At 44.7% G+C, this 13530-nt stretch overlaps 1 protein-coding gene across 4 annotated transcripts in view; it reads right to left on the bottom strand.

Moving 5' to 3' along the window:
• Positions 1-428: 428 nt before the first annotated feature.
• Positions 429-13530, bottom strand: part of SLC29A3 (solute carrier family 29 member 3) — a 37417-nt gene continuing 24315 nt past the window's right edge. For 3 of the 4 annotated variants that reach the window (XM_039481454.1, XM_039481452.1, XM_039481455.1), the window contains exons 4-7: positions 9107-9333; positions 7154-7316; positions 4155-5751; positions 429-821 (exon numbers count right to left, since the gene is read on the bottom strand). In XM_039481454.1, the coding sequence (XP_039337388.1) occupies positions 5073-5751; positions 7154-7316; positions 9107-9333 (1069 nt within the window). In that variant the 3' untranslated portion in view covers positions 429-821; positions 4155-5072. The remainder of the gene's footprint in view (positions 822-4154; positions 5752-7153; positions 7317-9106; positions 9334-13530) is intronic. The other variant, XM_039481453.1, reaches the window with a different exon arrangement.

Here is a 13530-nt window from a genome sequence, read left to right as displayed (position 1 = left end):
ATTGGGGAGATTTAAAAGAAGGAACATTGAGCAGGCGGCTTCATATTTAAAAAACCCATTGAGATCACTTTTAGACACCCAGAGCAAGCATATTAAAGAACTGCAGAACAAACCTTGAGCTGAAGTCCTTTCAGTCTTAAGCATCTGAAATAAATTTTAGCATTAGGAAGAGCGCCTTGTTACTGTCACGGAGTTACCGGGCCGATGCTCTGGAACTGCTCTCTAAGATCCAGTCAGGACTCTGGCGAAGCATGCCACTGTTGCCAGGGCAAGAAGCCTACGTGCCTTCAGCTTCCTGTGTCTGAAATTCAGAGCATTCAGAATCCCCGTTCACTGTGCACTCCCCGCAGCGAGTCTGCCTGAGTGGGGTTCCTGGGGAAACCAAAGGGCCCTGCGTCCCAACTCCGCAGTCAGACATGACTTTCAGCCAGCATTGTAAAATGGAAGGTTTATTAGTTGACAGGTACACAGCATAGAACAGAACTTGTTAGCACAGAAATCAGTGAGTTTTAGCAAAGTCCATCTTGGGGGATCCTTGAGCCAGACAGCCTGGACTCCCCCTCTTCCAGTTCCCCACAGCAGAATGCCATGGACTCTGTTGCCTGGCCTCCAACACGCCCGTTGCTACTCCTCCGCTCTTTGTCCTGCTTCCTGGACAAAATGTCATCTGGTTGCATCCCTTTCCTGGTTCTCAGGTGCGAAAGGCATCGACCATCACCTATGTGCAGGCAGCTGGGCAGCCTCACCTGCCTCGAGGGCTTCTGCAGAAGTCTCATACTCAAATTCCCACCACCTATGCACTGGTGCAGTACAAAGGGAAACTGAGATACACACAGTATTAGTACAGGACAGTAAGACTCACATGCCACATAACAAGGAAAAAACAAACAAACATTTAGTCCCCCCCAGAGCTATCAACAGGCAATATTTTAATTATGGCTTTACATTTGCAGACACAAGAGATTGTACTTAGGCATCTACCTGATTTGCAGTTGCAATCAGCTAATTAGAAGTGCTAATGCCATTGTTTGTGTCTGTACAACTGACTGAAGGTATAAAACTGGATGTTGGGTTTAAGCCTCTTTTTAAAATATCTTACCCCGAATGGAGGTTATATACTGTGATAGACTCAGGCCAGTTGGGTACAGCAGAATAGCTGAAGGCAGATATACTGGCCACTGGATTAACAGTTTTCTGTTCCCTGACTGACCAGAGCAGGGGCTGCTCCAGGCTAATGAGAACACCTGACTCTAATTAACCTGTAAAGAGTCAGGTGAGGCCATTCAGTTAATGTGACCACCTGACTCTAATTAAGGCCCTGCTGTTACTATAAAAAGGGCTCACTCCAGTCAGGCAGAGGAGAGGAAGTGCGGCTGAAGGGCTGGTCACTGAAGACACCCTAAAACATCGTTAAAGGAGCCCTAAGGTAAGGGTGAAGAAGGGAGAAGCAGGAGAGCTGTGGGGAAGTGGCCCAGGGAAATGTAGCAACTCTGGCAGTGAAAGGTTGGCTGCCAACAACTGCTACCATTAGGGTCCCTGGGCTGGAACCCGGAGTAGAGGGCGGGCCCGGGTTCCCCCCAACCCACCACTACAGGAACAGCTCCTGGAAGGGGAAGTCAGGTCCCTGTAAGGACAGGAGGCTGAACAGAGACTGTGGGAGTTCTCTCACCAACCTCCTTGCAGCCTATGATGAAAAGGGCTCAGTAGACTGTAACCCTGGCCCTAGAGAGAGAAGGGCTACGTGGAGGGTCACAGTGAGCCACTGAGGCTAAGCATAAACCGCCTAGAAGCACAGGACCCACAGGAGTAAGGTCAGAGCTCTGCCACAATACATATATATCCCAACAGAGTTCTATTCCAGGCTCAGTTTTTTTCTGCAAAGAGAATGAAAATTATCCGATATTGCATAGGGCTTATGTGATATAGGCAAAAATGTTAGTGGGAAATAGTTACGACCACAAATGTCACCTTTATCTGTTGAAGTGAATTTGAGTTCGGCTCTCCAGTGATGAGAGACTAGTGCACTACACAACACAAAGGCTCCTAAATCTTCACAACACTGCAGAGGTGACAGGCACCAGTACAAACCAAGTCCTATTTTGGTTTAAAACAATATTACACACACACACCTGCGCCTTGGGCTTCTGCAGAATGGCTGTCAGTGGTAGAGGTGCATTTAAACTGTACCACCTGGTCATTTAGCTACCTTTTAGAATCTAAACAAAAATGGAATCTAACATGTATCAGCCTTGGCCAGGCTGTATTATATTTCCACACAATGAAGGCCAAAGGATTAGTTCCTAGTGAAATGACAGTATTCATTTCAGTTTTTTTAAGCCTATGCCATGCAAAGTCACATTTTGTAAAGCTTCTCCTTCTGCATCACATGCCCTGTAAATTTTCCACTCATGTCTGGATTTTATGTTTTAAAACTACCTATAAAGCTGAACTGTATGTGTGTTACCAATGATCCCAGACTAAATACTGAAAAAACACTTAGTTCAGTCTCAATAACTGCTGTCAATCATGGTAGGTTATATGCTAGCCATGTATTATTCTCTATATAAAGTAATGAAAGTCAGCAGTGGGTAGACACTTTGTGAAACTCTCAGCTATCAAAACTGAACTTCAATTTTTAAAACCTTATCATCTACTGTTATTGCCCACACAGACCACAAAAAAGGAAGAGACTCCAGAACACAGGGCACTGGCTTCAGCAATTAGGCCAGATTACTTTCCAATTAATATTCTGTCAAGTGTTAAATAGTAAAAAACTAAATATATCTTTCAAGTTTTACTTCTTAATTATCCATACCAAAGCCTGAAAACCTTTAAATAACCATCACAGAAATGGCACTGCATTGGCAGCAGCATGGCATGCAGCCATGCCACCCGGACAAAAATCTTATGACTTACCAGCACTAACTCTAGGCGAGTTCTAACTCCCAAGACTATTCATCCCATAGCATCTCTACCATGAGAACTAGTTGTGGTGGCACTTTTTTGACACATGACTGCCAGCACATTAGGAACTCAAAGGAGAGACTAAAATCTAAAAAGGTTACCAGCTGAGGGTGAATTTGAAACAGTTATCTAGAAGCAAAAGGCTTGATATTCCTCTTTCAATTCTTTGAGATATCAAATCCCGGGATGGGAAACATTTTCCATGGTTATTTTCCCCAGAGACATTCAATTGTAATGACAAATTACAAAAATAGGTGGCTAGTCAGTCTCCTTTTACAGCATATATCCATCCAATTTTAGAGTAAAAATATAATCAGAACTGTATTTAGTTTAGTTTATGCTTCATCTAAATTTCATAGATAAATTTAAAAAGCCATCCCATTTGGAGACAATCTTTTTGCTTTATAACATCTCCTTATTCTGATAACAGTAAAGGCCAAATTTATCTAATGCCAGATCACCAGTGTGATCTTTCCCTTCACTCACAGCCAGTCCATTTGAATTAACTGGGGTCTCAATGTTTTTCATACAGTGAATTTAGTAAACATAATAAATCTTTTTTTTAATAAAATTTCCTCCTCTCAACACACACTGTAGAATTTTTTTAAAATATCAGCAAAATTTATTATCACTGGATCCTTTTCAGTTTAAGATTTAATTGGTCCCCATTTGGTAGGTTTGGAAAACAAAACAAAACAGTGTCCATTCACTTGAATTTGTGAAAGTTGCCACAACATGAACCAGTTCAAAGATTTAGGTAAAAAGAGCAGCACAGGAAGTTTTTTTTTTTTTTAAATAACAAATTAAGCCGCTAATCATTCTACTATGCCAGTCACAGAAAAGGGATGTTGTCAAGTCTAGTAAAGCACAAAGTATTACCCAACTCTCCAATAGTATCTGCAGTTAAGAGTGAGGAGATCTAGGACATCCCCCTTTCAGCGCTTTGCCCAGTCTAATTTGGAATGACGCAGGCACTGGTGTTTCCACTCCATCCCTAAGGAAACTATGCCACAGTCTGATAGATCTCATTATTAGGAAGTTATGCCCAATATTCAGAGTTTTTCCTTGTCTTAGAATAAGTGTATACAATCCAAGTATTGTACTTTGCTGTGGTTTCTCCCAAGAATAATACTTCACTGCTCTGTTCCACATCATACACATACAAACAGCATTAAAAGTTATACACTTACCCAATGTCAGCTGTAATAAGCAATCCTAAATAACAAAGCAGTGTTTATGTACATCATATGTGGGAAGTATTCCACAGGGAAACAGATTTCATTTTCAAGGTCCCACAGCATTAATTCAGTAATAAAACAATTACAAATCCTCCAAGAGTGTCCTTTTAAATTGTCCAGCAGAAAATAGTGGGGCTTACTGAAGCATCTGAAAATGTTAGGTCTTGCAATGTTAGGTCCAGCAGATGTATGAAAGAAGGCAGAATTGTGGGTGGAAGGAAAAGAGCAACATTTGGTGCGCATCCACCTGACCTAATGAGTTGTTCCTGGAGATGAAGCTTTCACACCATCACGATTGGCATTCTGGACTAACCCCCTTTGGCACAGCCTGTGGGAATTTCCCCACAAACCATGGGGGGTTGGGGGGAGCTTGTTTATTTGTTCGGGTTCTTTTACAAAACTCATTATTAGTTCACTTCTACCATTAGCAGTAACTTGAACCAGTTTAGTCAGCCTTCATGCTTGGGAAGCCAGGAAATAGTTAATATAAGACCAAAGCGATAACAGACATAGTGACAGCAATGAATAGGGTACATCTTAAGCTCCTTTTTGAGCCTAGAGAATCTCTGCAGATGCTTTGTTTCTCCCCATACTAGCTAGGCACTCCTTTTATGAGCTTCTTAAAAGGAGCATTTCACCTGACTTTCAGGTTCAGCAACTAACCCTGCAGCTTTCCCTCAACTTTCCTGCCCACCTGCTTTTCAAGAGCTTGATTTCCGAGTCCCACTACACCTGATCAGGATCAGAGGTTCAGGAATGTAACTTCACAGATTTCCTGAGGAAAGGAGCTGGTTCTTCAGCCAACTGCTGGTGGCCTCAATCTGGTGCTGCCCAAGATGATGGTAACACCCTCACCCTCCCACCTCTCTTCTATATTAGATGGACCAAAAGAATTGAGCAGGCAGATCCCAACGCCAACCCTAATGTCAGGTAAAATGTCATCACCACCCCTGTTGCCTCTGCCAACTCTCTTGGCAAGATCTTGGGGCCATAGATGATAGCTAAGGTACCCAGGTAACCATTGCTGAGTCCTAAGAGTGCAATGAAGACAGCCGGGTAGACATCTTTGTTGAAGATTACCATTTTGATATGGATCCGAGGCTGATAGTTACATAACATGAAGAGGGGTAGTGACAAAGTCCTCAGGAGGACCAGAGCAGGGAGCAGTTTGCTCTTTGGGCCAGGGGCCTGGATCCAGGCGGTGATTTGCCGTCCACACCAGTCAGCAAAATTGTACAAAAGGAAACTGGTGAAAGGGATGAAGTACTTATTGGTCCATAAGCTCCCCGAGTCCTTGTTGACAGATTCTATGCTGGAGGAGATGGAAGGAAATATGATGATAGAGATGAAGAAGACATAGAAGACACAGAAGCCCAGGACAGCAGTCTTCGTCAGGATAGGACGTAAGGGTGGGATATTTTGGACACTGGTCCCTTTGGCTGGAAATGAGCTGTTGGTAATGCCTTGTGATTCATCTGCTCCCTCTAAATAACTGCTAGGCAATACACCAGCTGGGTGTGTGCTACCCTTGTGGCTTCTCATGTAGTACCTGAAAGGAGAGAGGAAGGAAAACTATCAACAACCCAATGAAATCAAGATGGACAGCTGCAATGAGAACAGAAGTTGGCTGTGCAGTAAAATCTGCTGGCACTCAACAAATAAGAAAAATTCAGTATTTAGATTATATAGCTTGTACTGCCCACCTCACCAGAAACTGATCCCCTCCCCAGCCCAAAATCCAGAGAGAAACCGAAGACAGAAATTCAGCACAAGCTGTGGCAATCCCCACAGTTTCTGTCAGTGGATTCTATTTTAATAAAGCGCTACACACACAGACTACTTCAATGAGCTCAGGATTTAATAGACACATAAGAGCACATTCCTCTTCCTTGCCAAGATCCCACTCCCTACACAATATGGGCCCATGTCAATCATATCATGGGGGAGTGTACAAAATACTTCAGTTTCCTGTGCTCTTCACTGTACAATAAAAGAAGGCTGCGAACAAAACAAAAACAGTATCTCCTGCTCCCACATGAACCTACCTACATCATCACAAATGCACTCTAACTAGGGCTTCCTATAGAATTTACTCAAATCCCATGGACTATCCAACTCTCTCCTCCCAACCTGAATGTGTCATAACTAAACAAGAAATGCCTCTGATGCACAGAAATGCCCAGCTATTCACAGGACGCTCAGACATTTCAAAACCAACCAGGCTTGGAGAATCCAGAAGTTTAGGAGTCTAAAATACTGGTATGTCCCACTGGTTACTGCATGAACCAGGGGACTGGTTCAGCTATCATCTGTATGTTTCAGGGGTTAATCTGAATAAGAGTCAGCTTAACTACTTCTGATTAAGCAATTCTAGATCTGCTTATGTGGTTTCAGTCATCCCCCTCCCCTTCTTCCCCACAAAGATAGCTTTTCAGAAACTCAAGACAAGCTGCAAATCCTCCAGTTTCTGTCTGCGGTTTCTGTCAAATCAGGAAGATCATAAGAAAGAGACCCAGCAAAGGAACTGAACACAAGCAGCAGGACAGCAAAGCACAGGGTGTGTTGCATGGCCCTCCGAGCAGGGTAGGAGAGAAGGGAGATTCTTGCAACAATCAGACAAGCATATGAGCAAACAACATAAAAGGCGAGACTGCCGAATGGCAGGAGGCAGGAGAAATGGGCATCACATAAGACTATGATTTTCCTGACCCTTTACGCCACACAATGAAAGAGAAAGTAGGTCCCCAGATACCCCATTTGCACTGCTGTTCTTACTGCTGGCTTTTCACACCTCAACATACTACAATTATGTACTTTGTAGCTCTTATTAAGGAGAAAAATACCTCTCTATCTGCACCTGAGGCATATTCACCACATCCAAAGTCTATATCAGGTGAACTGTGCTTAGGATATCTGCATAGTCAATGGCCTGGTGGCTTGACAGGCTTTACCTGGAGTATTCCAACTTGGGAAGAATCAGGTATACCACAATGCAGACAATGATGAAGACATCTGCTGTCAGGAAGTAGGCCAAGGCGCTGTCTGTAACATCAGCTGCTGCTGCCAGGTCCACCACCGATGCCACAGCACTGACTGTTCCCCCCATGGCCTGACCTACATGGGGAGAAAAAGCAAAAATTCAGTGTCAAAGAAGCATCTAATAATGCCCAGCTTATACTGGATCAGCCAGGCCCAGACACTTGGGTAGACAGCAGCTTCAAATTCGAAATAGAGGGTAGGTATTAGAGAAGTGAGGGTAAGAGGCTTGCACCTAGGAATTTCAGAAATGATTTTTAACTGAAACGTATAGGGCAAACTTCAGTGCTCTTGGAACAGAGCCACTGGTAGTATTGGCCAGAGCCATACACAGAGCTGGCAAGTGCTGTGCAAGTGCTCACACAACTTACCCAATGCGCCTCAGTCCTAACCTATGAACACGGCTTGAATTCCAGCGCCAGGTCTCTTGACACAAGGCAGCCAATCGCTGCAAGCTGTATGGTAGTTTTGGGATGTAGGAAAAAAAACATATTTGGCTACCTGGAAACCGCTAAACTCATCTCGTCTGACCCAAGCTTCATTGTAGTCTAGGCCTCCAGAGATGAAAAGCTAGTGCATTAACATGTTGGATCATCTAGTTACCCCAGATATGAGGCTTCAAAGCCAGCAGCCTCAAAAGGGAAAGCCTATCTGCATATTTGGTATTGCCTATACTTTTATGTTGGTCTCAAATCAGTTATTTATTGGATCACAACCCCTGCTCTATACTAGTTGTGTAGTGAAATGGGAGCCCCACTTTCCATCCATCCTTCTCCCCCCTCCAGCAAGGGTACACAAATACATCGTGGGGGCCAGGTGGGTCTGGTGTGCTGGGCTGTAACGTGGATTTCCTATGCCTAGTTTCAGAGGGCAGAGTGTTAGTTACCGGATCAGAAACCCACGCTTGGTTTTCTAAAATTGGGAGTTTGATAGTCTCTCTCTTTTACCTCCCAAAATGCAAATCAAGTTGCCAATACCACGTACACATTTTTTACAACAGGAACAGCCACATCTGAGACAAGCTAATTTCCCTCACCGGGAAAAAAAATCATTAAAACATTCCTGCCTTGGCCCAAGGAAGTATTTCTGAAGTCACTGTCTTGATTTCTTCCCCCTCATCTCTCTCTTAACATTCTAAATGCACTGCAGGGTAGGTATCAACAACAGCCAAACCTCCAGGGACCTCATCACTCATGGCTCTCAGCGTGTCCCTCATCAGTTATGGAAATGAGCATAAATGTGGAATATAAAAAGAGAGACAATGCGAAGTTTAAGATTTCCGGAGATATAAACAAACGTGGAACTAAAGAATGTTCTTCCCCCTATAGAAAAATCAACTCTGTGGTCCTTTGTCTCACATTGTTTAGGGGAAATTCACCTACAGAATATGGATACCAAGGATCTGGTATTCTCCTTGTCTCTTCTGAGAGAACAAATACTGTTTTATACAGTGAAGTATGGCAGTCTACAAAACATTTACAGAAACTAGAGAGTCAGCTCACATGACTGGCTGCTTTTCTTCCTTGGGAACTTCCCTTTATCTCAGTCTACAGATTTTTTTTTTTTAAATAAAGGAAAGGTCATGTTACTTCAGCAAACATGCAGACCTCATTATCACATCTAAATGCAAGATGCAGCAAAACCTCCACCAAGATGGAGCATGTGCTACAGAACCAAAAGCATGGGTCACAAAACTAAAACCCATGATTCTAAGCAGTTTCTAAGCTCTCTTGTCAGTCTGTTTCTCAGTGAGTGGGTAGTTTTCCATTGAAAACTTACTGCCATCGATTACATTTTGAATATCAGAGAGAGATTAACCTGAAATCAACGCCTGAGAATTACATTTTGAATATCAGAGAGAGATTAACCTGAAATCAACGCCTGAGAATTCTTCATGGGAAAACAGCTTGTCAGGCCAAAGATGCTGCTGGAGAAGATGGTTGAGGCGCTGCTGACTATAACCACGCAAACTATGGTTATGACAAAAAAACGCCGTGTCCATGTGGATGTGTCCATTTTCACCAGCACAGTGATCACCACGAAGACAGCCAGCATGACAGCCAAGGAGGACAGAATGCGGATGCTGGCAGATACCCTAGAGAAGAAATGCAGTGGTTTGGATTTTTTTTTTTAAATGAGACACCCCCACCCCAACCACCATCTATTTTAGTCACAAAAATCTATTATTATTCATTACTTCTATTACGGTAGTGCCTAGATGCCCCAACTGAGATCAGGGTCCCACTGTGCTAGGCACTGTATACACACATAGTAAGAGACAGTTTCTAAGGCGCTCACAATCTAAACACACAGACTATGGGGAAGGGGAGTGGAAACAGAGCTGGGAGAGGTGAAGTGATTTGCCCCAAGTTAGCAAACTGGCAGAAGAACCCAGGTCTCCTGGCTCCCAGTATAGTGCTCTATGCACTGGACCATACTGCCTCTTCTTACATGTGACTCATCTTCAAATGCCTACAGGCTGGCACAATCTATTCTACATATTTCATTTTTAAAAACCCGAGTCACTGAAAAGTTTCCAGACAAATACAATAATGGCTATCATTTTGTAACTTTGCATTTCTGTATCCTTTTCCACCCAAAAGTTTCAAAGTACTCTACAAACTAAGTAATTTTCACAACCCAGGTAAGGCCCTTTGCTTTAAAGGTAGCCAAGAAGTGCCATGTGCTAGTAGTACTGACTGCTGTCAAAATGCAGTGTACAAGTGTGTAGCTGTCACCCTGTCCCACTTTTTAGAGCACACACTCAAGATGCCGCACCACAACATGGGATCTTACAATGGAGTTGTTTTGGAAGCACAAACGACAGCCTAGAAATGCATACTCTGGCTAAGGCAGGCTGCTGATGTGCCAGCCAACTGGGAGATAATACAAGAGCACAAAGGAAGCCAGGTGGCTAGAGAAATGAAGCCAGCGTAGAAGTTGCTATGAACTAATTCCTCTGGGGTGGGAAGGACCAAGAAAAAGGGGGGAAATAAAAAGTAATTATTTTAAAGTGTTTTGATATCAAGTTGATGATTTCCACATCTTCCATCAGTGCCTATTCAACTCTAAGTCTATAAACCCAACCAAGCTCTAAATATCCATTTCTAGCAGAAACAGGAGATATTCCCCTCAGAAGAGCAACACGCAGCAGCAACAAAGTCTGCTTGGGGAATACTGCAGGCTGGGTGAAAGCAATCACATGCTTGTCACTACAAGATAATTAGTTGCCTGAACAGGAAGGTTACTTATAGACACACAAGACTTTATCAGCTTACCTTCAGGGCAGAGGAGGGATGAAGGAAAAAGGAAAGCTAAGCTAGCAATCAAGATCTAGAGATGAAGTGTTGAAATACATTCCTTTCATCCTCAGATACAAGGTCTCCTGTACTAAACCATATTCTCCTAGGCAGGTCTCCCAGGGACCACAATATGGTGCATCATGCCTCATAGTTACCCAAACTACAAATACTGTAGTCTGACTGGCCCAGTTTTAGTAGGATGAAGGAATCCTGACAAATATGCCTTGTGTGCATGGAACACCTTTTTGAAAAGCAATTAAAATACAAATAATTATATCTGGTCAAACAGGAGCACTAATATGAATACAAGTGTCTTCACGCACCCACAAGGAGTCAGCACTACCTGGTTTTGTTGTTCTCTCCCAAATGATGTACAAGAAAAAAAAACTTTCATGATCTCATATGTGTTGGTATCCACAGACAGTGCCATAATGGTTAGCTCTCAAAGATGCTGTTATACTGAAGGTGGAGCATATGCTAGCCAAACATGCTGCATAATATTTGAACCACAGGGAACCGATTTGCTTAGAATTCTTCATAATGTTAATCTGCCTCATGAGTATTTATGATGTTGAAAATTTAACATAATAAAACACTTATTGATTATAGATGCACCAGTCAGAAGAATCTGTGATATGCAGGAGATAGATGCTACATTTAAATGTAATGCATTAAATACATAATAGTTTAGTGAAATGGATACATTAGCAGTCTGAATGATATGCAAGAAAAACAAGAGCTATTTTCTGAAGTTATCCTTTGCTTTCTTTCCCTTTTCCCTGTTTGCATGCAACATGCAAAAACAGGTAACAACTGAGCACCTATTTTAAGAATTTATCACTTGGCTAATAATTACTATGGTATTAATGGTGAACATTAAAGTACCTACTCACTATGAAGTATATACTGTACACACCACATACTCACCTCCTGCCATTTTGCACGGATATGGCTCATCTTCAGACTAATTTCCATTCTTTCTTCAGTGATTAGAACTCACAGAATAAGGCAGATAAAAGGGACTGGCACACAGGCAAACACCATAGGTACAGAAAATAGAACTGTAGTTGCCAGTCAACAGGGAATCAAGACAAGTACAGCGCTATAGTTCCCTCTAAAAGATTTTCTCCTAGTAGGTGGGGAAACCTTTCCCCCATGTCTCAGATTCTCTTGGCGGGGGTAAACTGGTCAATGGGAACAAGGCAGAGCTTCCTGCAGCAGGGAAAGCTACCCAGAGGTGGGTCTGAATGCAGTACAGAAGTGAGGGTAGCAATCCCACAACCCCCCTACAACTGTTTTGCAACCTCCTCATAACTTCTTTTCGGTCAAGACCCCCATGGTTACAACACTGACATTTCATCTGTGAACATCTGCAAATGTGAAATTGACTAATTTTCAAATCCTGCGGCTGTGAAATTGACCAGAATGGACTATGAATTTGGTAGTGTCCTGGTTATAAACTATAGTAGCATTCAGAACACAGATTTAGTAAAAACTAAGTGCACAAAAGAACAAGGGTTCTGAGTCAGGCCATGTGGCGGTAAGAAGGATTGGAGAGGCATCAACCCACACAGCCTATTATACCGTCGGATGCGAGCATAAGGGGATGCACGACACATGTGCGGATCAATGGGCACTGCTAAGAAAACCTTCTGGCTCTGGTGCATGGTGTGCATGCGCACCCCACATTTGGAATACTGTAGTAGGGTGGTCACCCCGCTTCTGCCTGAAGGTGAGACGAGGCAAGTCACCGGCCTGCAGAGGGCGCTCTGGGCTGGAAAGAGCTAATTCCCGAGACGACCAGCAGGAGATGCCACGCTGGTGAGTCGGCACCCCACCACACGTGGTGGAGAATGTGGGCACGCGGTCCGCCCCGATACAAAGGGCAGGGGAGGGACTGTGGGACTATTGCCCAGATCTGAGAGTGGAGAACGTGAAGGTGGTAAAGATGGACTGGTACTGGAGAGCCTGTGTGGCCCGGCTTGCCGAGCAGCAAGTGGGACTGATTCAGCTGCTGCGGGGGAGGGCACATAGATCTCATCGGGGTCCAGGCACCTGGGGCTGGAGGCTGGTGCCGGCCTAAAGATTGTTTCGCCTGTGGGCGACTGGGACACTACCAACAGGAGTGCCCCTACCGGGGACCCCACCTGGACAAGGAAGAAACTGAGGGAGCACCCCCTGTGAGGGCAACAGGGGGGCCCTGAACATGTTGGGCCTGTAAAGAGCCCGGGCACACAAGGAGGGAGTGCCCCTCAGGGGACTTGCCGGGCCCAGGCTAGCCCTGAGGGAAGGGTTAAGCCTGAAACAGACAGTGGGAAGGCTGTGGCCAAGGGAAGGCACAAGAGGTGCTTCCAGTGCCACAATGAGGGCCATATAAAAAGGCACTGCCCCCTAAGAGAAAGGGGGAGCGCTGACAAAGGGGCCCAGTCTGAGCCTGAGTCTGAGGGACAGGGAAGGCTGGAGGCCCAAACGAGGAACTGTCAGGGGCAGAGAGGCCCCAGGGAACCCAGACAGGATCCAGGAGGGCTATGGTGGGATCTCAAACAGAGAGGGGAACCTACATGGGAGCTGAGAGGGCTACAGTGGGGACCCAGACTGTTATAGAGGGAAGCAGGTGGCTCCACATAGTGGAGAGCCTGCAGCAGGAGAGGGATTCCCTGCAAGCCCAGTTGCGAGGGGCACTGGGGCAACAGGGACCCTCCACCCCGCGCATTCTTAAGGGGGGGGTGTAGCAGGGTGGTCACCCCACTTCTGCCTGAAGGGGATAAAGCAGCCCTGGAGAAGGCTGCAGCAGGGAAAGCTAGGCTGATTGGGGAAACAGCCACAGCTGGAGTCACATTCCAGTCAGGCCACAACTGGCCCTATAAAAGGGCTGTGAGCCATGAGCTCAAAAAGGACACTCTCTCTAGCTTGAGAGAGAAGGACCTGGCTGCTTGGGAGCCGAGACAGGTACCTGTGGTGGAGCAGTGCTGGGGAAGGGCAGAGGGAGC

Source organism: Mauremys reevesii, linkage group 7 (genome assembly GCF_016161935.1).
Source record: "Mauremys reevesii isolate NIE-2019 linkage group 7, ASM1616193v1, whole genome shotgun sequence".
Lineage (NCBI taxonomy): Eukaryota > Metazoa > Chordata > Testudines > Geoemydidae > Mauremys > Mauremys reevesii.
Note: the sequence above shows the minus strand (reverse complement) of the source record. Positions and strands in the feature narration are given on the sequence as shown.